This window comes from Onychostoma macrolepis, chromosome 02, assembly GCF_012432095.1.
Source record: "Onychostoma macrolepis isolate SWU-2019 chromosome 02, ASM1243209v1, whole genome shotgun sequence".
NCBI lineage: Eukaryota > Metazoa > Chordata > Actinopteri > Cypriniformes > Cyprinidae > Onychostoma > Onychostoma macrolepis.
Genome location: NC_081156.1, coordinates 25,465,855 through 25,491,273, shown reverse-complemented (window position 1 = coordinate 25,491,273; position 25,419 = coordinate 25,465,855). Strand labels below are relative to the sequence as shown.

At 36.0% G+C, this 25,419-nt stretch overlaps 1 protein-coding gene across 1 annotated transcript; it reads left to right on the top strand.

The window, feature by feature from the left end:
- Positions 1-1,212: 1,212 nt before the first annotated feature.
- On the top strand, positions 1,213-24,513 carry slc25a36a (solute carrier family 25 member 36a). Its single transcript, XM_058797710.1, has 7 exons — positions 1,213-1,639; positions 9,200-9,364; positions 10,983-11,060; positions 14,840-14,940; positions 19,865-19,931; positions 21,429-21,718; positions 22,753-24,513. The coding sequence occupies exons 1-7, from the start codon at positions 1,599-1,601 to the stop codon at positions 22,944-22,946; spliced, it is 936 nt and encodes a 311-aa protein (XP_058653693.1). The 5' UTR covers positions 1,213-1,598; the 3' UTR covers positions 22,947-24,513.
- Positions 24,514-25,419: the final 906 nt, after the last annotated feature.

Below are 25,419 nucleotides of genomic sequence, written 5' to 3'. Positions count from 1 at the left end.
CAGTAGCTAATTCCGGTAAAATCAAATAAATTCCCTTTGTTATTTTTCATTGTTCTTGCAGCTGCAGCCTTGTGATTGTCATAGACTTATCAATAAAAGAACGAAAGGGTCATCAGTCAAGCATCTAAACAATTTTAACTCTAAAGGGATGGAAGACCTTGTCTGAAGAACTTTCTCATTGTATTTCATTAGGTTGGCATGCCAAGAGAAATTAGATTTTCCATGCACATGATCTGAACTTGTTCAATTCTAATCTTGAAACCAAGAGGCGTGTGCATTTTATTCAGCTATTTAGTAAGGAAACCAGATTTGTGGTGCTGTAACTCCTGTCAGCAGACAGACACGGGTCCTCTGAGGTTTTATTAATTTACTTATTACAGTATTCCTATTCCTTTTTGCCTTTGAAGTGCTATAACATGTTCATGCATTTCTGATCCTGATGTTTTGTATTTAATTTATTATTTGACTGAAAGTGTATCACAAAGAGATGTAGTAAATAAATATTTTATTTCAAATAAATATTGTAGAACTGAGTAAAATTATTTTGAAAGATTTCTCAGATTTTAATCAGACTTTTCCGGGTTGTCCATGTTCATGTCAATCCTGATAATAACACACAAATTGAAAGAAAAGTAGCTTTTGTTTTTGTTTATTTATTTATTTTTGAACAGATTAAAAAAGTGCAATCTCCAGCTCAACAAGTGTCAAAAATCAATTGATGTTCTGTTATCTGAAGGAGGGAAGACATGTCCCTATACTTGTCTTTCTTACTAAACATTCTCAGCAACCAATCCAATATTTTTCCATGTGAGTGAACCAAGTGCACGTGCAGACCCGCCGTGCATAAACTGACAGTGGTGTCTATCACAATACACCAAAAATTATATTTCTGAACAGCACACTATGAATGCCCTCATTCATTCTCAGCTAGAAATATGACACTGTACTATTTAACTAACCCCAGTTAACGTTTCTGGGGCACTATAATAGCAGACAGAATTAAATTCGCCCTATAAACACATTTGCAAATATGTGTTTTAACCTCTGAAAGCGGGATAAATCAATATTTACGTTTTATCAATTGCGTGATCATGTGAAAGGAGCATGATAAGGCGGGGCAAAGAGACGTCATACCGGGACCCGACCAATCGCGGCCTCTGTTTTGCGGTTGCTGATTGGCTCGTAAATAGCGAGTCTGCTGTCCATCTCAGTCAGCTCTTCAGCAGCGTCTGAATCACAGACACCACCGAGTCTACGCGGATTTAGTGCCACAAAAACGCGTCCCCTGCAACCACAACCGCGATATCTGATAGCCATCTGTATCGGTTAAAAGAAAAGATTGTGATAAATTAAAAACGGTCCGGTTAGATTTAAAAAGGAGGCGTCTGCGCACATCGGCAGCCGTTAGCGGACTGAGCTAGCCGCATCGCGCGACGCATATCGCCCGCGAGACTTCGGGCTGAATAACTGTGCGCTTTATTATCCTCATCCACATCAATTAAACTGAACGGTGCATCAGAATCGCAGCGGGTTCGGCGGAGCTGTCCGGCTCTTGCTCGCACTGCAGGCCTGGGTGTGGGTGCGGAGAATGCTAAAGGATGAGTCAGAGGGACACCCTGGTTCATCTGTTTGCTGGAGGGTGAGTAACGTTAGCGAGCCTGAGGCAGACTGATCTATCAGAGCTGTCAGCTCGATGCCTCTCTCATTTATCCGTTATAGTTGGGCTTGATTGTTTTTAAAATTTAATATCAGACATTAATTGCAGCAAACCTGTTGGCGCTTTTAAAAAGGTCAGGTAGATTGAATTATCTAATGTTAGCTAGCTTCTGTCAGCATGTCTTCAATGCTACAGATGATCGATGCTGTTTTTGTGAATGCAAGGTCATGCAACAGATTCAGAATCGCCTCTGGTGTTGTCACAGAATCCTCTGGAAGTCTCTTGACGGCCGTTTTCCGATTCTCAGGAAGTTGGTGCTTTGATGCTTTCACTCATGTTTTTTTTTTTTGCTATGCAGATTTTAGATTAAAGACAGGAAAAACTCGAAGCTTCGAATTGAGTGTGAACCTGAAGCAATACCATTTCCTGTAGCAAATCAGAAGCTTTGTTGTAAGCCTGTGGTTTCAACTGTCAGCTTGACGCTGGATGTTTGACAGAGATCTCTCTAGTATTAGTACAGCTATTTTTGACTCCATTCTCATTCCTGCATGTCCCTGACTGATCTTTTACACTCTGTTTCTGAGGCCCATACAAACATCATTTTCTGCTCGCTTTTTGAATCAAAGGTTACTGCCTCATTAATTTTCACAATCATGAATGTAACAGAGATATGAGGGGAGTATATATCTCTCTTTAACAAGCTTATATCTATGAAGGTCATTTGATGGCTCCAACCCTGGAGGGTGATAAGAGGTCTAACAAGAAGCTTATAATAACAGCAAAACATGTGGGCAAAATCATGACATTGTGTTAAAAGTGTTTTGTCACATAGTGTTGGTTGGTATTTTTTCAGATTAGTTCATTCATACCTATTGCGTATCAGAATAACTGGTGATGAGTTGTAGTTATAAGTTTAACTGTGAGCAGAGAACAGATCATCTGCCACTGGATCATCTATGAACTGTGTGATAAACCAATCAATTGTTCTGTGATATAGATAATCACTCAGCATTGGAAATGAGAAGCCCTTGTTCTGCAAAGTAATAATATAAAAAAATTAATAAAAAGAGTAGTTGACATAACATTGACTGCTGTTAAAAATTACAAATTTACTGTTAGTGTTCACCGTTTGTTTGATTACATGACATTAACTAACTGCTTGATTTTTATGAAACATTTCTGCCATATGGACATCAACTTGAGACTATTGCTAAATATAATGTAGAAACTTTAATTTTCTGTAAAGCTGCTTTGCAACAATTTGCATTATGAAAAGCGCAATACAAATAAACTGAATTGAACAAATAATATTTCATGTTTTTTATACATGTAGGGAAACTAAAGCATATGTAGGGTGCTGCAGTTGGATACCATATTTTTATGTAATCAGTCGATATAATATGACAAAAATGTAACGCTCCATCGCCAATTCAAATGCCTGTTTTTTTGGGGGTTTTTTTGTTTGTTTTTGTCATATTATATTTCAGACTTTTTTACTGCACATTATAAATTTACTTGTAGCATACTAAGAGTTTTTTTTAATTTAATTTTTTTGACAAAGTATTTTAGGCTCATAGTATCTGCTCTTGGCCATCATGTGAAAGTTATGTGTCTGTAAGAATTTGAAAGTCAGTGTATTCCTAAAGTCAACATGAAATCAAATTTGACAATTTATTTGTTATTTGTTAAAGTGTTTATTATAAATAATTTATTTGTGCACATAATTTTTTTTTAATTCATTACAAAGATAATCAAAACCTGTTTCATGCTGACTTCTAATTTACACAAATACATTGGATGTGGCCAGATAAAAATATTGCACAATACAAAAAAAACCCCACACACTTATATATTGTACACATATGTGTAAAATACGAAAGTAAATATTGTGTTCATGAACAGCACCACAAGTGTTACTTGTGTGGGACCCACTAGGCCAGTTTGGTCAGATGACTTTTGACTGGACTAGTTTTGTTTAAGTCCTGTTTAAATGGGACATTTTACTTTAGCCAATATTTTTGTTACATTTCTCCTGGGAGTTTCAGCACTTTGAACACTGCTGTGTAAACTTCAAGTGCAAACTCCTTTTTTGGGGGATTCAAAACTACTAATCATTGACCAGGGGACTTCACTTTGAAACATTTGCATTCACCAATTTCATCTTGAATTTCGGAAGAAATTAAATGCAGCTTCTTTCTTCTCTTCCCAGACTACTTCCCCTTTTTTTTCAAAAACAAAACTCCTTATGTAATTTTTTTTTTTTTTAAAGAGTAGTATTCCGTTAGTATCAGTGTAAAAAAAAATCTAGTGGAATTTGTCTAAAGGCCTCTGCAGAGCATTTTAGTAGGAGTGGCAAATGGGTTTTGCTCGTGAAGTCTGCATGATCATATTGTTCATTGGCCAACCAGAGAGAGAGAGAGAGAGTGTGTAAACCTTAGCAGCAACAAACCAGAGGGTTTCATATCTGGGACAAAGTTCACAGCTGCTCCCTGCATGTGGGTCGGTCTTTTGAAAGGCGGCACAAAAAATAGACCTTGAGAGATGCAGAGTTTAGAACACAGGAATTAAGGAAATAACGATTACCAGTTTGACGATAAATCACGATAAAATTCCCCACGGTTAGTATTACCGTTTCATATTTTAATTATCATTAAAATTGTATTCGATTACCGTGATTTGAACAACTCACGATAAATAAATACTGTACAGCGTAAAGCAGAGTTTTCAGTAACAGTCTCGCGTGTGCACAGCGCGCAGAGTAGTTTTGTTTTGAGTGAAAACACAGCGGGAAAGCTGGGAGGTTTTAAAAGCGTGCTAACTGAATTATACAAATTCAGAAACGATTCGATGGCATTTTGTTTTCATCTTCGCTCCATGTAATACCTAAAGGAATTGCTTTGTCTACAGAGTTTACGGGAAATGGCTGTAATTCACAGTGCCATCTGCTGTCAGAGAGTGGATTTACAGAAAGTTACATTTACATTCACCCTGTGTGCAGTTTCTGTCTGGCCAAAAACAGTCCGAATTTGCATGCCCTGCTGTAAATTTTGACCGGTTGATGAAAAACAAGCTTGTGGATTCTACACATTTAAACAATTCAGATAAGTTATCTAGAATGTATGGAGCAGAGAAAATATAATCATTTATTAATCAATTATCATTTTGACTTAACCCTTTTCTTTATTTAAAGGCTGAAATGTGAGGTTTACCTTTTTATGAAACTTTTTCAAAGCTTTATTTGAACCTTTACATTATTTATTTGAACATGCTATTAAAATGTTGTCAGTCAACTTGTCATTTAAAATCCGAACATCATTGGTGATGTTATTGGTGTAGTGATTATGCAAACAAAGAGTCATTTTATTTGTTGTTTGTTGATGTTTAAATATAAAACTTGAAGTGATTTGTGTCGGTACTTTTTGAACATCTCTGGAAATCTGTGTATGGAGCTTTCTATTAATATGATTGACAGGTGCCTTGTCAGACCTTTAAAGGGGTCATATGACGTTGCTAGAAAGAACATTATTTGGTGTAATGCAATGTGTTTGTGGTTTAAGGTTCAAAAAACACATTATTTTCCACATACTGTACATTATTATTGTTCCTCTATACCCTGCCTTTCTGAAACATGCCGATTTTTACAAAGCTCATCGTTCTGAGAAGTGAGGCGTTCTCTGATTGGCCGAATACATCAAGCGTGAGACAGAAATGTTACGCCCCTTACCATATTATTGTGATGCCGTGTCCCAGCGTGACGACACAAAAACAATAAAACCCATTACAAATGAGGCATTTGTTGCATCCAGTGGGGACATAATTACTGATTATAATGACTTATACTGTCTTTTTATGCGTCGTGTTGCATCGCGCTGCGTAAACATTACCATGTCTGCATTTGTGATCGGAGAAACGACAAACAACAAGCGCTACTCTACACTGCTCAAAACTCACGTTTGAATCGTCAGTGGCAAATTCTTTAAATATGAAAACCTACTTACAGGCTGTGAGTCAGAAGCACCAGACTGTCCTTGCAAAGTTGGAATTGCCCCACTTTATAGAAACAGTCTTTGAGCATAGCTGGCAGGCTACTCCCAGGTTCAGGAAATAGTCCTCCGTATAATGTGCTGCACACACTCAAATATTTGGGTTGAACTGTTCTGGAACAGTGTTGCAAATACAACTTAACCACTGATTTCTAGTTGTGTCCTCTTTTGAAAGCCCAAACAAAGTAGTTTCGCTTTCACAACTAAACACAGCGTCTCCAGGACATGGCGCCGGCGGAAGCTGCAGCAACAACACTACAGCGAGAATAAAAGTCCCGCCCTTTGAATCGCATCATATGACCCCTTTAACATTTAGTGGCATAGTTGTAGATTTCTTGTTTGTGGTTGATTTCCATCTTGGTAAAGTTGATAAGTGAAAACCCATCACGATGAGAAGTGTCTGTGGTTTATACACCATTTCAGCTGTTTTAGGTCATTTTCCTCTTGTAAGTGATTGTGGGTCTTGTCTAGACCTAACCTTTGACTTTGCATGCTGGGCCCAATTTTTTCTGTGTACATGCACACAAGCAAATACATGTTAAACTTGACCACATACAGATGTTAGTCAAGGCTGCATTCACAAGTCTAATCACTATGGATGTCAGCGGAAGGAAAAACACTCTGACATCTAAAATGCAACACACTTTTATGGCAGCAGCTGATTTGTTATTTATGCTGGAAGACTTTTGATCTTTGACAAAAGCAAATTCCATTAAATGCCAGAATATATTGGTGTTTGAAAGGAGGTATGTATATTGGTCTGTACATGTGATATTTAATGAATCCGTTCAATGATTCATTTGCATCATCTCTCCAAAATGTCTGATTTCATTTATTAAAATATTCAAAACTTAGGGGTCAGCATGATTTTTTTTTTTTTGGTGCAAAATTAGTGTTTTTATTCAGCAAGGATGCATTAAATTGATCAAACATGACCAAAAAAAAAACGTTTACAATGTTAGATTTTTATTTCATATTGCTGTTCTTTTAAACTTTTAAACTATTCAACAAATAATCCAGAAAATAAATGCGGTTTCTGCAAAAATGTTAAGTAGCACAACTGTTTTCAACATTAATATACTAGATTGATTTCTGTCACTTAAGACTGGATTAAAGACTCCTGAAAAATTCAATTTTGGGAAACACTTTACAGTAAGGTTCATTAGTTAACAACATTAGTAAACATGAACTAAGAATGAACAATACTTCTACAGCATTTATTAATCTTTGTAAATGCATCAGTAAATGCAGAAATTAACATTAACTGAGTCCGTTACACAGCTACTTATGTAACCAAAACATTGTTACATATGTGTTGCAAACTTAAACATTGTAATTATAAATGTAAGTACACAGACATAAGCTACTTAAAATAAAGTGTATCAAGATTTTACTTAAGTGTACTTCATGTGTATCTATACTGTACACCTTATCCAGCTGCACCTTAGTTTGATTTTAACCCACCAGTACACAGCTAAAATACATATAATACATTTCTAATTACATTACAATTACAGAATATTACGCAGGCATAAGCTACTTAAAATAAAGTGTATCAAGATTGTACTTAAGTGTACTAGTAGCTGTACATATGTGTAACAGTAGCTACCTATTACCAGTGATGGGCAGTAGCGTCGCTACAAGTAGTGACGCTACTAGTTTAACTACATTTCTCAGTAGCGTGGCGGTAGCGTCACTGCTTTCTGAATCAAATAGCTTTTCGGTAGTTGAGCTCTTTTTTAGATCAAGTAGCGCGGTAGCGTCAACAAAAGCTAACGTTACATTTTCCAAAAAAAGCATTCTGAAACTACGGATCACTGATCCTGGATCAGTAAGTGACGCCACAGACAACTAAAGCTCGTAACGCCATTGGCTCCTCAAACTGTCAGTCAAACATCATTATTCCTCCCGCCTCTCTCGTGAATGAAGTGCGGCACGCAGTTTAGAGCTTCTCAGCTTGTTTGCAGTCTGAAGGTAAATAAAGAACTGTTGACTGAATAAGTACATCGCTTTCTGTACTCAAAAAAATACTATTTATAAAGGCTAATGCTTTTTTTGTTTTTTGTTTTTGAGGAGCGGAGAAGAGTTTCTCTAGCATTTGTTGTCAAGTTACAGCCAAATAGCTCGTGCGAAGCACTTAATCTTTCATAATATGATACTTTGGCCAAATAACAGAAAAAAAACTGAACGCCCACATAATGATAGAAAACTGAGGAAAACAGGACACGAGTCAGGAAAAAAAAAAAAAATTTAAAAAACAAATAAAAACCTACATGTTAAATAAAGATACATGTTTGTTAATGAAAATACAGTCGTTCATTGGTAGTTCATGTTAGTTCACAGTGCATTAACAAATGTTAACAAACAACTTTTGATTTTAATAATGCATTAGTAAATGTTGAAATTAACATTAAGATAAATGCTGCTGAAGTATTGTTCATTCTTAGTTCATGTTAACTACATTAGTTAACTAATGTTAAATACTGAACCTTATTGTGAAGTGTTACCATTTGTATCTGTATACAATAAAGCCACAATACCAACTACCAATAGGAGGTTTCCGGCCGACAGCAAAAATGTATTTTGCCTATGTCACAATTTGAGGTCAGTCCGGCCCTGTAGTTGATACTGATTATGTTGCCAAATTGGTTTGGAACAACTGTTGAATAAACAATTAAACTGATGCCTGTCTATCTGCTTGACTGACAGTTTTATTGATCACTGAGAGAGCATTGACTTGGTATGATGTTGGTTCAATAGAATTTGTAATTTTTTTTTTTTTAAATAGCTTGGATGTAGTAAACTACTTTTGCCATGTTGCCGTAGCTTAGCTTGCTACATTTCCCAGGGCTGTAGCTTTAGTGTAGTTAAGCTTCATTTAAAGAAGAGTAACTGTTAGCTTAGCTCACTACATTTTCCAAGTAGCTTGCCCAACACTGCCTATTACATCTACATAATTACAAACTGTAAGTACAGGCTGTTCAGTAACTTGGTTACATGGTAAGTACATTTTGTTTCATGCAAGTACAACGGCTACTACTAAGTATGTAATTAGGTAATTACTCTGTATTATAATAAAGTGTTACCTAAAATTTTAAAATGCATTGAATTGGAAAGCAGTTACTCTAAAAACTGTAAAAATAATATTTCACTACTTTACTCTTTTACTGTGTATTTTATCAAATAAATGCAGCCTTGGTAAGCATAATGTACTTCTTCAAAAACATAAAAAAACAGCTATGTATATAAATGCTATTTACTGTGTATTGTTTTGTTGTGTACAAATGAAAATAAGTATCAGTCTTATGTTCATTTAGAAAAACTGTGGAAATCATGCTTGTTTATTTTTACTTCTGTATTTTCTTGCATTAATCGTTTTGAAATAGGTTAAAAAAGTGATTTTTTTTTTCTTCAGTTTTTAAAATGAATAACTAGTATTTCTTTTCAATTTCTACTGTGTAAATAAAAGTGGATATTAATATTCACTCTCTGTCTCTAGCTGTGGTGGCACTGTAGGTGCAATACTGACATGTCCTTTGGAGGTGGTGAAGACGAGGCTACAGTCTTCTTCGGTGACTCTTTACATCTCTGAGGTTCAGCTCAGCACTGTGAATGGGGCCAGTGTGGCCCGCGTGTCCCCACCGGGGCCTCTGCACTGTCTCAAGTGAGTACTTCAAAACCTATCATGCTCCAGGGCATTTAAACCAGTCTTAAGATGTTCCAAAAACAACATGTGAAAACTGGCAAAATCACTGCAGCGTATTTCTATAGAAAATAATACTTGTCGGTACCATAAACACTAGAAATCTCTTGTTTAAAGGATCTTTATGATCAACAGTATTCTAGTCTTTGAACTTGCAATCAAAGCTGTTCTCTGCTCAGTCTCTCTGTGGGTCCCTCTTGCCGACTGTAAATTACAATCATCTGTAGTGACCACGGAGGCAAGAATGTCCGAACAATGAGAGAAAGATGGATAATGGTTTGAATGCCAGCAGAATACCTGCATCTTCCGATGTTCTGCTGAAATGGTTGCTGGCCTAACCTGAAGGGCAGTCAAAATGCTTTTATAACTGTTTGGCTGTTAGATCCAACAATAACAATGTTTTGAGCCAGTTGACAACACTGCCACTTGCCCAGTCATCTCTATCCATATATTAATTCTTTATTTGGATGTGTTTTTATGCTTTTAAACCTAAACATTTGGATTAGGTGAGAGTTTTACATGGACAAGGTTTTCTTTTTGAGTTTCCTAGAATATTTTACTAGCAGAAGTGTTTATGAATAAATAGTGGCGTTGCATTATAGACTTATTGCTAGTTTTGCTAACTTTTTATACTGAATAATAGTGTTTAATGAATGATATAAAAATGTATTTCTTGTATAAAAGTGTTGCTAAAAATTCTGTAAAAGGCTTTGTACAGTAATTCACATTAATCTGTGGTCATGAATTGAATAGATAAAGGTGTTATATACTAAATTCAAACATTTTATGTTCTGAATTTGTTCTTTTTCTATTATTTGGCCCTATGAGACTAGTCTAGCTGCGAGAGGATACTGCAAGAGTGCTCTGCATGCCACATTTGGTAGTATTTTGCTAGTCTGGCAAAACGTTGCAACGCTATGATTTCTGGGTGTAGTCTTGCTGTCTTCTCCAGGATTGGAAGTACTTTTTTTTTGGCCTCCAGCAAGCAGTGTTATTCATGCCTATTGTATTACTCCAGAATCAGAGGGAAAAAGTTTGAAAAGTAGGTCAGGAGAAAACCAGTTACAGATGCTGTGTGCTTTTTTTTTTTTTTTTAATAAACTTCTGAAAAAGGAATTCTAGAATAATCTGAACATATATCCATTTCTGAAGGCAAAACATTAACTTTCTAGTTTGTATAATACTGGTCAGCACCACTCCTTCCTCCAGATTTGTAACCTTTGTAGGTTTGTCTAAATTACATTTTCAGAGGTCTGTTTTTATAAATGACTGCTGTCTGTATAATTTGCACAGTCATGTGTACAGTTACACACAGCAGACAGAATTGATTAAAGTACAGCTAGGCGTTATTTTTCTCAATTACCTGCTTTTTCTCAAACCCCTCAGTTGGTCTGGATAACTTATTGAAGATGGTGAAGCAAATGATGAATGTCATGGCAACAACATGTCACATTGTTAAATCTTATAATCATAAATCATAATGAAAGGGGTGCTAGCATCCTCTATGCTTTCACATATGTACTGCAGTGGGATTTTCTCCTTTTACATATTCTGTTTGAACTTTCTCTCTCTATCTCAGGTTAATACTGGAGAAAGAAGGTCCTCGCTCACTCTTTAGGGGGCTAGGGCCCAACTTGGTGGGAGTGGCTCCATCCAGGTATGACCCATATGCAAAACACAAATGCTATAGAGTGCAGCAGTGCCCACCCACTTTTTCAGTGGCTGAAAGTATTTTTGTCATTTATTGTTCACATAGGGATTTTAAAATAGCCACAAACCAACGTTACAAACTTGGATTTGAAGCAAAAAGGTTTTTAAAAGACTGGTAGAAGACTGTGTACTTAACAGATTTAATGATGGAAAGAGCCCATTCCCATGAAGCATTTCAAATGACAGTTCAGATTTAAAACACCAAATAAACAAACAAACAAAAAACTTTTGTAAAATTGTAAAAATGCAGAACGTTTCCTGTAAGGGATAGGTTTAGGTGTAGGGTTGGTGTAGGGCGATAGAAAATACGGTTTGTACAGTATAAAAACCATTACACCTATGGAATGTCCCCATTTAGATAGCCAAGTAAACGTGTGTGTGTGTGTGTGTGTGTGTGTGTGTGTGTGTGTGTGTGTGTGTGTGTGTGTAAAACTTGCATCTTTTATTAATCTTGATTAAATTAAATGTTATTAATAACTAAGATGTTAACGTATGATAGCAATAGATTATAGAAATCAGAATTTGCGAGTATATCCGTCGGAAATTATTAGCCAGAACTTTCATTTTCTGTCACAAACGTATGTTTGATTTGTCAGCTGTTTACATTTCAGCCATGGAATAATAAATGTTTGTTTTTGGTTTTGTGTTCCTCGCTGTTTCCTGTTGGGATTTGCTGTATTTCCTCACTTCAGTTGAGATGGAAAAGAAAAAATATTGTTTTTCCCCCTCAGACTGTTACATAAGGGGCCCATTGGTCACGTCTCATTGCTCTAATCTAAGTGTATCATCACCAGGGGATCATGTCACTGTCTTATTACGGACTAAACTGACTATGGGCCTTCTGTCACACTGTTCACTTTGTTCTCGACCGTTAAGAGCTTGTAACTCAACCGTAGAGTGGATTCCTAAATCTAAAAGGCTCACTTAATCAGTTCCAAAACCTAGTGAACAATGAATGCAGCATTTTACAAAAGTAAAGCTTCTGTGTTTAGTAGCATTTGTAGGACTGTTCACATCACTTAGGACTAGGGGTGTGCGATATGACGATTTTTGATCGTGGATGATAAAAATGTCTCCACGATCTGCTTTTGGAGAAATATCGTAGTATCAGTTGCAGTTCTGGCGCCTCCGTACCAATATACTGAACAACGCCACATACATTCACATCAGTGTTAACTCAGCGGTAGAGTTACTCTCACGGGACACTGCACTTATTTGCATTCACAAAAGTACATTATTTGCATGTGTTTTAAAGCCTTGCCGGTTAAAAGTTTAATTCACGCGTTGGTCTGACGTGGGCTTTTTCTGAGCTTGTACACCTGAAGCGCGCACATTAAAAAGCCTAACAGCGCTTGATTACTGAACTAAGTTATCTTTTGCGCGAATACTGTCAAGACACACAAGGTTTATGTATAGACTCAGTTAGTTATGTCTAAAATGAAAGTAAACAGTTCAGATAAACGGATGCGTGCAGGTCTTAAAGAGACAGAACTAAACATGCTGCCGACTGTCATTAAAGTGATAGTTCACCCTAAAATTAAATTTCTGTCATTATTTACTCGCTCACAAGTTGTCCCAGACCTGTATTAATTTATTTCTTGTGCTGAATGCAAAAGAAGATATTTTGAAGAATGTGGGTAACCAAACAGTTGCTGGTACACATTGAATTTGTTAGAAGGAAAACAAAAATACTATGGAAGTCACTGTGGACCAGCAACTGTTTGGTTTTCCACATTCTTCAAAATAGCATTGATGTTCAGCAGAAGAAAGAAACTCATTTAGGTTTAAAGCTCATTTTTAGTGAGTAAATGATGGTATAAATATAAAACACTATGACAGAATCGACAGACCGATGACAGATTTTTATTATTTAATGTTAAAACAAACAAACAAACAAAAATAACTCTACTCTTGACAGAAAAAAATAATACAGCTGCTTTAATAGGAATCAATCTATATAGTGTTTTATTTTTATATTTGTTCATTCAATTTCTTGAATGCTCAGGCTAAATATACCTATTGTACCTGAAAATAAAGCACTGTTTGTTTTATTTATATATTATGTGTATTTTTAATGACAAAGATAAAATAATGACACAGATTTTTATCTTCATCCACTTTGGCCTAGATATCCACCATTCTTTTTTTATATTTTGTTACCTTGAAAGGCTTTGTCTTTATAATAGGGAAACTATTTTGGCTGCACTGCTCAGACAAAATAGTAAAACCAACATGACAAAGAATCGTGATAAAATCGTGGTATAATATATTTGCCATATCGCCCACCCCTACTTGTGATTTATTAACTCCAGTGAATATTCCCTGTCTCCCTTATGAATCAGTTGTGCTTTGTTCATTGACTGCAGTGTGTGTGTCATCATTATGCTACAGAGACTAGCAGCTCTCATGCCCTCATTCACTTGAGCTTTATAAGTGCATGTCTGTGCAGTTTAATCGCATTTAAATTGGTATGTGGGAGATGGTTTTGCAACTAAGCCACTTAAAATGTCTGTATTTTAGTGTTTGCACCCTTTTTATGCTGCAGGAGGTGTGTGTCTCTCCATCTGTGCATGTATTTCTCAGCATTCCCGTCCTGTTTGTCCTCTGCCGTCACAGCTGGCATGGCTGCCTCGTGACTGTTTGCATTACGTAAAGATTAAATGCACACATATGTAAAAAAAAAAATAAGGCTTGATGTATGTGCTTATGCTCACCTAATGATATCTATACACTTTAGATCGTAAACCATAGTAAATTGCAGTTTTTAGATTAATCTGTTTTGAGATTGTTTATGTAACATCCTCTTGTGAAGGTCACGTTATTTCATTCAGATGGCCAAATTAAGCCATTCACCAAAATACAGCATTATGCTCACACGGGATTGGCAGATATTAAGACCGGGTTCTGATTGGCTGTCAATCAAATGTGGAAGGATGCTGATTGGTTGTTGTTTTGAAGAGGCGGGCGGTAGCATGGGTTTATAAGCATCTCATCAGAAAAACAAATGGCTGCTTGGCTTGTAGGCAGGTTGCTCAGTGAGACTTTAAAATTTGCCCTTGTGTGCGTGCGGGAATTATGTAACCTGGATTAAAGCAAAGGAAAAAAAAAAACTCCCAGTGAGAAAGGCTTAAATCCTACATCGGAAATTTTCATTTGAATAATCCTGGTGAATTTTTATTTATTTATTTTTTTTCCCTGTGTGTTTCAGCATTTGCCCTAAGAAAATAAATCTGCTAGCTAATACAGGACATGCGATATGATGAGCATATCAGCCCAGATAGCTTGGTCATGTTTTGTTTTGTTTTGTTTGTTGTGTTTTGTTAGAAACTGTAATAATTATATAGTCAGGATAATGTATAGTCAGCCCTAACCCATCTCTTAAAATATTCATGAAAATAACATAACCATAGAAATAGTTTACATTTTTTATTCTATTTAATTTTTTGTTTTGTTTTGCTTTGCATTTTTGTTGTTGTTGTTTGTTTTGTTTGGTATTAATGTAAATAATGTTTGTTTTTCTTGTTTTGTTAAAAACTGTGTAATGAGGGGGACAAAGTACATTCAGGCCTAGCTCTACCCAAAAATATTCATGTGAAAACATATCTAAAATAAATATGTTCTCGCTATAAGTAAATACATCTTTTTTTCTTCTACTTCTGATGCATTTGTCAGACATTGCAGAACGTCAAAACCAATTAATGTTGTTAATTCCTGTTTTTTCCACAGAGCAATTTATTTTGCTGCCTACTCCACAGCCAAAGAGAAGCTGAACAATGTATTCGATCCTGACTCCACACAGGTGCACATGCTGTCCGCTGGTTCAGCAGGTAAGAGTCCCAGCTGCATCTTTCATGTAATTGCATTTTTGACTTAAGTTTGCATTGGCTCTTTTTTGTTGTATTTCACGCACTGAACTAAAATGATACTCACCTCTTAGTGTGCACAAACCAGAGATTGCATCATTGGGGTGTTTATAACAATGTTTGTCAGTCGCTTTTGATTTTAGCCATGACAGCCTTATTACGATAAAATGCTTTGTCCTAGTGACCATCTAGTACAAATGGGAGAATTTAGCCATGGTGTTTTGGGTTACCTTTTTCAAGGTATGACAGCATTTAGACCGAAAGCACAATTGAAGACTTTCAGGATAAAAGTTTTCTCTTTCAAGCAGACATTTTTGAAGCTAATCATATTAACAGCAAATATTTGTCTGTCAAACAGATTGAAAAATTAAATTATAAAAAGTAGGCTACACAGAAAGAAAACTGAAAAAATATACATTTAAAATGTAATTTAAAAAAAAGTCATTTGAGAGCATTTCTACTAAAAACAAATAGACTAACTTTCAAGCATGTTATCTGCTTGAAAGCTTGGTAGCTATATTGAAAAAAAAAAAAGGTCCTTAAAGTTTGGGTTGTGCTTTCCTTTCCCAGTTTCTTTTTTTTCCTATTTTGTTTTCTTCTACCTTTTGAGGGCTGGAGGACATAAGTCATTACATGCCAGTGTGCTACTAAACAGTCTGGCTTCACACACTGTCTGTGCTGTGTGTAGTAGCGGCCGCTAGCAGGGCGCTACGCTAACATGTAGAGTGCCAATGCGCGGTGGGCAGCGGTCCTCGCGACTGACACGGGCGGGATCGGGACGCCTCAGGTAGTCACGTCTCTACTCACTGGTATGATCATGATTCTCCTAATGATAATGATTATTAATAATGATGATGGTTATTGAAATTAATGTAGCCACTGTAGTTGGCTTGCAGTTCTTTTTTTTTTTTTTTTTTTTTTTTTTTTTATATAACCTCCTTGTTATTACGCAGTTTTGACACATGGCCCCCTTGCCAGCCTGTAACCCTCTGTAAAGGTAAATTCAGTGAAAAACTTCATGCACTTTTCTTTTTTTTTTGTCATTTAATTTCAATCCTGAATGCTAACCTTGTCATTCAATTGCAGTATATGTAGATCGTGTTATTTTGCGAGACAGGTAGTGCATTTCTCGCAACGTAGACATTCCTGCAGACATGTCTGTGCATTGAAGATAAGAGAAAGAGGGGCCACACGGCCTGCCAAACTCCATTTTGCAGCACACATAGCCCTTACGTTACAAAAGTGGTTAAATATAGGTCCCTTAAGGCCTGCAATGGAAAATTGGCATCCGATAAGGGACAGGCTTATGAAATATTCATTACATGTGCTGCTCTCTCCTCTCAAAAGCACAGGTGACTTTTTCTTTTTCTTAATGGCTGTATAAGCATCAGTTTTCAGTTGCCGCTAGCTCAGTTCCTGCAACCTGATGCATGTCACGTATGGCCCACACATTGTTCATCATTGTGGTTAGGTTATGACTGAATCATATAAATCATAAGTCACAGCAAGGCCTCTATTAACCACTTTAGGCCGCTGAATAATCAAATGATGCAGTCCAAACTCCAAATTTAGTTTAAACCTGAACATTAAAATTTTGAAAAATGTTAAACCAAATGATATTATAAATTAACTAACATTTCAAACTTTTTTTAAAATTCTTTTATTCAGCAAAGGATGCATTGATTTGATCAAAAAGGACATTTTCACCGATTTCTGTTTTTAAATAAATGCTGTTTTTTTTTTTTTTTTTTTTACTTTATATTAATCAGAGTTTTGAAAAAATGTATCATATATACCACAAAAATGTCAACTATTTTCAACATTTCTATTGATAAGAGATGTTTCTTAAGCACAAAATCAGCATATTAGAATGAATAATGTTCTGAAGGATGTGGCACTGAAGACTGGAGTAATGTGTTGCTGAGAATTCACCTTTGCCATCACAGGAATAAATTGCATTTAAAAAATTGTATTTAAATAAAAAAACTTATTTTAAATACTAAATTTTAAATATTTAATGATATTTTTATATAAAAAATATTTTACAATGCTGCTGTTTTTACTGTTTTTTTTTTTTGTTTTTTTTAATTGTGAATGTTGGAGACTTTTCAAAATGTAAAAAGTTTTGAAGATTGCTATCCTAATAATATAATTTGTGATTTAAATGTTAGTTATTTCAGCCATATTCATTTTTTTAAATTGAAAAAAAAAAAAAACTCTCGCTAATATGCATCAACATATTTAACATGTAATTTTGTGCAAGTAATATTTTTCAAATCCTTGATTGAATCTTACCAGAATTCCCGCTTCAAAATTGTGCTCAGCATTTTTTGCCAACAGGAATGACAAGGTTAGCATTGGACTCTTACATGCACTGCCTCTGACCCTCCTTAAAGTTATTGTTGATATAAACTTTGATCCTAGTTTGATTTTGTAGCTGTTTATATGACCCAGCATTGCTAAAGCTCAGATATGATCAAGAGAAATAGTGTTACTTCAGCAAGATCAGCTCTGTTCTGTACCTTTACATTTAAAATGAAAAATACTGGTCTAATGATGTCCTTTAAAACTCAAAAATTCACTTTCATCTCGCTCTGTCTTGCTCTGTCTCTATCTACCTCTCTTACCATCTTTCTCCGTCTATTCATTCAAAAAGAAAGGAAAATGAAAGCACTCTTAAATGTTTGGGATGGAATGGTCATTGTTTGATGTATTTGGTGGGCGGGGCTTGGTTGGGGAGGTGGGAGGGATTTAATGGGAGGTGGGCAGGGTATATTGTCGTGTTCCACTCCCTCATGGGTTTGACTTGACTCTGAGGGGCATGTGGACTGCTGCTTGTGACTGTGGTACAGAAAAGCCTGTGTCTATTTTAGGCCTTTACTGTAGCTTTCACCCTGCGTGAGGGTCTGTGAGCCAGCCTGCTCTGCCCCCCATATCTGCAGGCTTCGTCCTGCAGCTGTGAGGAGAGGAGCTTTGCCCCTCCCCTGTGAGTACTCGTCAGAGACACACTCTCTCTCTCTCTTACTCTCTTGTACCGATCTGTCATCCCCCCTCCCTTCACCAGTCAGTTGCCTTAGGCCTCTTACCCTCTAGAGCTTCTACCCTAGCTCAATAGACTTCTTTTGGTTTGTTTAGCCTAAGAAAACACTGACGTTTTACACTGTACTGTTAGAAACGCACATGAATATTTTCATCTTCAATTGCCATTGTCTTATGCTCTTTTTTTTTTTTTCTGGGATATTTTGTGCACCCACAACACCGAGCACAGGCTTTGTGCTTCATTTTGCTGCAGTTGAATAGATAAACCAATTGTTCCCACCAACATCAGGCAGAATATTTTGCTGTTGATTTTAATCTTGTTAATACAGTGCTAGCACACATAATAGAAATAGTTCACCCAAAAATGAAAGTTTTCTGAAAATGTACTCGCCCTCAGGCCATCCAAGATGAAGATGATTTTGTTTTTCATTGGAACAAATTTAAAAAAATTGAGCATTACATCTTGTTCACCAATAAATCCTCTGCAGTGAATGGGTGCCGTCAGAATGAGAGTTCAAACAGCTGATAAAAGTATCACAATAATCCACACAACTCTAGTCCATGACTTAACATCTTGTGAAGTGAAAAGCTGCATGTTTGTAAGAAAGAAATCCATTGTCAAGACTTTTTTTTTTACTTCAAACCATTGTTTGTTGTGAGTTTGAGTTCTCCATCCATAATATTGCTTTCTCCAGTGAAAAAGTAATCTAGTCTAAATCAGGAGAGAAATATGCACAGATCAAGCACTCAAGCAAGAGTAAACAAATATGTCTATGTTTACAAGACGTTAATTGATGGACAGGAGTCGTGTGGATTTTTGTGATGTTTTTATCAGCTGTTTGAACTCCCATTCAGACGGCACCCATTCGCCACAAAGAATCCATTGGTGAGCAAGTGATGTAATGCTAAATTTCTCCAAATCTGTTCCGATGAAGAATCAAACTCTGTATCTTGGATGGGCTGAGGGTGAGTATATTTTGTTCATTTCTGGGTGAACTATTTCTTTAAATCTCTTAAGACACACATAATCTTAATTTGCATACACATACATTAACAGCCAAATAAAATAAATTCAGCCATTGTTGTTCTAATGTCATTTACTAATATTTTGTCACATCACACAGTCTTGCCAGCATAGTACTCGCATGACATGCATTTCAAAAATCACAGCGGTGGTATAATTCAGTGCCCATGCTGTGAAAAACAACCATTTGCCTAACGTTAATAACAGTTTTTTTTTTTGTGATTTGGCTGCAGTAACTGTAACTGAATAGTGGTTCTTTTTTTACTTAAGACTCTTTTCTAAAGATGTTTATCTCATTTAGCTTCCACTTGATCCATAAAATACCATTTAATGCAGTGAGGATAGAACTAAATATTTTAGAAGTAAAGCTACATTGGTTTCAGAGTCCTGTTATAGATGAAAAGCTGCTTAATGCTTTAGCTAAAAGGCCTTATTTACTGCTGTGGCCACTCTAAGATGTGCTTATGGCTCTTACCCGAAAATATTAAATAAGTGCCTAGTGGATCTGTAATGGTTTCCCTGACATCAGATATTAATCACTGTTAATAATGCTGGGCATTCCTCAAGAGAACATGTAATCCCTATCACACTGTTGGTATGATATGCTGAAATGAGGTCAACAAGATTCAGATTTCACATTTTAAACTGGAAAAAACGGGCCATAAGCATATTTTACAGATGTCCACGGCACTTCTCTGAAGTGTGGAGTTTCTTTAGGGAAAGTTTGTCTGTTTTAGAGTCATTAGACCTGCTGAATGTCCTGTGCTCTGAGTTACTCTTACAATATCACTTCCAAGCCTGATCTGGAACACCTCTTTTTCCCAGGGTTCACTGCCATCACAGCAACCAACCCGATCTGGCTTATAAAGACTCGATTGCAGCTCGATGCCAGGTAAGTAATGCTATATGCTGTGCACTATCATTCAAAAGTTTAGGGTTGATTTTTGTCATGTTATTGAAAGAAGTTTATTAGGCTCATAAAGGCTGGTCAAAAATACAGTAAAAGAAAAAAAGAGAAAAAAACGGAAATGTTGTGAAACATTATTATAATTTAAAATTACGGTTTTCCAATTGAATGTCTTTTAAAATCTAATTTATTCCTGTAATGGCAATGCTGAATTTATAGCAGGCGTTACTCCAATGTTCAGTGTCACATGATTAGGGCTGTGCGATATGACGATATATATCAGATGGACAAAATAAAAAGTCTTATCGTTTCATATTATGTTCTATCGTTTATTTCGTGGTGTCGCAAAATAAATTTACGGTGTTTATGGTAATACTTTTTAATCATTTGGATGAGTGTGATCTTTACACACCACCACGGGGTGTGAAGGGGAGACAGAACCAGGTGAAGAACGACCAGAACAAAACGAGGAGCTCGTTCCTAAATGAGGGACTACATCTGTAGCATGGGCACGCGTTTTTAAGCACTGCAGTTTTAAAACAACCAATTTTAAGCCGTTGAAACACAAACAACAGAGCTATATGCGTGCGCCGTCTCCGTTTCTATGTGAGAGGACCGCACATTTTATTTGTTTTTTTGCCGCTTTATTGACACTGAACGATTACATAAACACACTATATGCGTCAGAATCCCCGTCTTGGCAAGTATCCTCATAAAGACAGCGATTTAGGTCTTAAGAGAGAGGAAACGGCTAAAATAGAAAACGCATATGCAACAGTATATTGGATCCTGACTTCGGTCTTAAAGGGGAAGCTGTCCAATATTCGTTCTGTCTGCCATTCATATTAATCATAGCACATTGCTAGAAAATCTCTCACTGCTCTTGACTAAATCACTTTTGTAACTTTAATAAGAAGAAATAATAATAAAAAATAATTATATTTATATATATATATATATATATATATATATATATATATATATGTATGTATGTGTATAGAATTTATACACAATACACATGATAATTATATCTATCATAGATAGATAGATAGATAGATATAATTAACACAGTGAAGACTAATTAATTTACACAATGTATGTAGCGTTTCTTATTTATTGTAGTTTTTTGTCCTATTCCTTGCAATTAGTTTCTTATACTTATTTCATCACTGACTGTTTATTTATTTTCAGTGAGCTTGAGTTTTTTGTCTATTTTTAGGCTTGTATTAGTTTGATATTGACATTGGTGACAGGGATTATGAAAATTGTATGGTATCAAAGATTTTAATATCATCAAAACCTTTTTAAAAGAAAAAAAAATTACTATATCGTGATATATATTGTTATCATGATATAAGATTTTGGTCATATTGCCCACTCCTACACATGATCATTCAAAATGTTATATATTTTAAGGGACATTGATGGAGGGAAAATTATAACCAGATTTCTGACATTTACCACGTGTTTTTCTTTCTCCAGGAACCGAGGAGAACGGCGCATGAGTGCATTTGAATGTGTCCGGCGGGTCTATCAGTCAGATGGGTTACGGGGATTCTACAGGGGCATGTCTGCTTCTTATGCTGGCATATCAGAGACTGTCATCCACTTTGTCATCTATGAAAACATTAAACGCAAACTCATTGAGTCCAAGGCCAACGCTAACATGGATGACGAAGATGAATCTGTAAAAGATGCTTCGGACTTTGTCGGAATGATGCTGGCTGCTGCCACATCCAAGACTTGTGCCACCTCAATTGCTTATCCTCACGGTGAGTACTTTTTTTTTTTTTTTTGGAAACATTGTTAATTTTTGTTTCATTGTTGGTTTGTAGTTGTCATGTTCACTTAGTTTATTTGCCAGTTGGTCATTTTGTACCACATTTGCTAGAGCTGCACGATGATTCATTAAAAGATTGCAATCAACACACATGCAATCTTATTTCTAAATGACAATAATTCATCTGTGCTTATTAAACCTTTGACAAAGTCATATCAGAACATTCAAATCTGCGTTTGTGCTGCCGCTTACACAGGAAGAGCAGTTACTATGTTTAGGTATGAAACGGCTTCACAACAGTATTATTCAGCCCCACAGTATTATTTCTGTCTTAAGGTCATTCATATTATCACAAAAGTACTGGGATAAAAGTTTACAGTTTGGATATAAACACTGATGTCCTTGGCAGTGATCAAAATGTAGCAAATCATTTGAAAGTAATTTTCGCTTCAAATTGGCGAGTCATTACAAAAGTGACTTAAAAAATGCATGTCATTGAATCAATTCAAGAGATTTGTTAAAAAATGCTGATTTATTTAGTAATGGGAGAAGTGAAGCATTTATGTGTAGTCATTGAATCATTCATTCATAAATAATATGATTTAAATAATTTTATTATATATTTTTTAGAAAATTATTTTCACTTTTTTTAATAGAATGAGACAATATTTTGTCATAGCCTCTAGTAAATTACGTTATTTTGCTTAGTTCAGAATCATGATCTCTATTTGCAACAAAAACAATCGTGATTCTCAATTTATCCAGAATTGTGCAGCTCTAACATGTACATTCTTGAACAATCAAGTTGACCCTCAATCCATTAATATATCCTCAAAGTCCTGATTTGTAAATGTATACATTTTTATACATTTATATGCAAGTAATTGTATAAAAGTATTTTTCAGTTGAATTTTCCACACATTTTTTATTATTTAATATGGAATAAAAGGGTTTGTATTAAATAAAAAATGCAGAAATAGTTTGTTTCTCTGACAAGTAACTTTCTCTTTCTCTCTCCCATGACAGAGGTTATTCGTACCAGACTACGTGAGGAGGGCAGCAAGTATCGTTCGTTCTTCCAAACTCTAAATATGGTGGTCCGGGAGGAGGGTTACAGAGCATTGTACCGAGGCCTCACTACTCACCTGGTCCGACAGATCCCTAACACTGCTATAATGATGTGCACCTATGAGCTGGTGGTCTACCTGCTCAATGGCTAACAGATGGAGAGAGACCAGGAAAGAGAGGGAGAGAGACGAACAGGGTGAGAAAGCAAAAGCTAGACGGAGACCGAGAGAGAGATTGTCCCAGGCTTAGACCAAAGGAAGTAGAACAAATCCTAGAAACGCATTGCCAACCCAGACCCCCAAAGTGGGGCTATAGTCTCCAAGTCCGACTGGAGAGCGTTTCAAAAAAGTACGAGCGATGGTGAACAGATACGCTAAAGCTGTCTGTCCATGTGTTTCAAAATGTTTTACGAAAAGTCCATTTTGAAAGGACAATCAAAGAGGAGAATGCTTGAAGAAAAAACAAAAGCCTGAATTGGCTAGGAAAAAAAAAGCTCTTTCAAGAATAATTTTATCTGAGCCATTGTTTTAATAAAAGAAAAACAAACCTGTCAAGATCTGAAATGACTGAAGGTCTTTGAAGGAGAAAAAAAAAAAAGGAAGCACAAGAAAATGTTTTTCAGATGTGGCACAATAGCACTACTGTAAATGTTTTTCTTAGTTCACCATTTCAAAAAGATGACGTTTTGCCTTTCCAGAATTTGTTCATTCAAGCATTCTCCTCTTGAGGTCACCTTCCACTCTTTCCAAACTGGCAGATGGTTGTCCGCGCACAAATGTCCATTTGCTGTTGTTAAATTGATGGTCACATGATCCGTGGCCCCTCATGTGCTTCAAACTGAAGTGTTTCTTCGTTAGGTTCATGTTAAGTTTAACCATACTTATTTTGTGTGTGTTTTTTTTCGATGATCATACCGTTGTCCTAATATCAGTATAGTATATACTTTGGGGTGGTATTTTTGAATTGGGAGATGTTGTCCTGCTTGCGTCACTGGGCCTATTTTAACTGAGATGGAGCGTTCTCCAGTTTATCGCCACCGTTCACTGCTGCAAAGCCTCTACTTGAATCCCAGGTGTCGGCAAGAGCCAGAGATGAATTTACTGATGGCTAAATGGTAGTGACTAAAGCTAACCCTGAGCATGTTGCCTACAAACAACATGCCATGTCGTGACGACATTATACGTCGTAAGGCAATAGTCATTTTTCCACTTTTGAGTGGGAATACAAGCCGCAGAATTGTTTCCCACCCTACGGATTCCTCTAACAGTGGCTTCTGACTGACCGTTTATGCACTTTGTGGCCTGTCTAGGCTTGCGCAAATCTTTTTTTCTTTTCCTGTTTGGAACAATTTTGATCTTGTATTGTAAAGCATAGTATTACTATGTTAACAAGACAGTGTTTTGCTGAACAGTTCCCTTTGAAGTTATTGTACAGTTCAGTGTACTAAACTTTTAGTGAAGGATATTCTTGTATGTGTATATACTGTATGTATGCATATCAAATATCCAGTGTTCATAACTTAAGTCCACTGATTATGCAGTAGTATTATTTGAATGACTGCATTTGTTTGATAGATTTATCACAGAAGGATGATGTGAAACTCATTTGGTTGAATGTTATCTTTTTTTTGTTTTTATATCATTTTGTTTATCACTCCTCATTCTGGCCCTGGACTCATTGCTTGAAAAGGAGTCACAATTTTTTTTTTTTTTCTCCTTTCCAAGTGTTTTCATCTCGCTTGTTTGTTTACATTACTGTTGTCTGTACTTTCACACCCTCATGATATGAAGGATCTCAAACTGTTCATGTTAATGATTTAGACGTTATCCACATCATTTCCACAGACAGTTCATTACCAACATGTGGGTTTAAAATTATAATTTAAGGTAATTACATTAAACCTCACGATGGTAGATCCCATACAGAGCCTCTTATGGTCCTGTAAGTATCTTTGAAGAGTGTTTTTTTTTTTTTTTTTTTTTTTTCTCTTATTCAAGCAGCAAATACATGGTTATGGTAGCAACCATCTTCCATAAGCAGAAGTGATGTGTTTTTGCGTTTTCATGCATTTCAATGTCTTTTCTGTCCAGTTCAAGTCCATTTTGTTTTCTTAGTCATCGGTATCTGTAATGCTGCTAATGAAGCTCTGGAATACTGTAATGCTCATCCCCACACATTGGATATCGTTATTCATAATACACACAACATCTTCAGATTTTATGCAATTGATGCTGGACTCTCGTCACAGGTAATGTGATCTCAGTCTGCGATTTGCTAAATATTGCTCTAATTGATAAACAAAAGCATTTGTTTTTGGAAAACAGGCGTGATGTTTTAATGTAATTAGAATAGTTAGACTATTGTTGATGGATTAGTAAAATTAGTGCATAAATAGTTGTGTTGTATCTGAAGTCGTAATGCCCTTGTGTTAGAAAGTGATCTCTTGCAAACATGCATGCATGATGCTCTAAGTTTGCATTCAATAAATGCACTTCACAGTCTCACAGAGACTTTAATGGCATTACGAATAAATTCAAAAAGGCATTTTCAGAAAGTGATGTTGGAATATTCAGGTGTCAATGTTGGACTGAATGGACAGACTTGAACATTCTATTAACTGAGCCT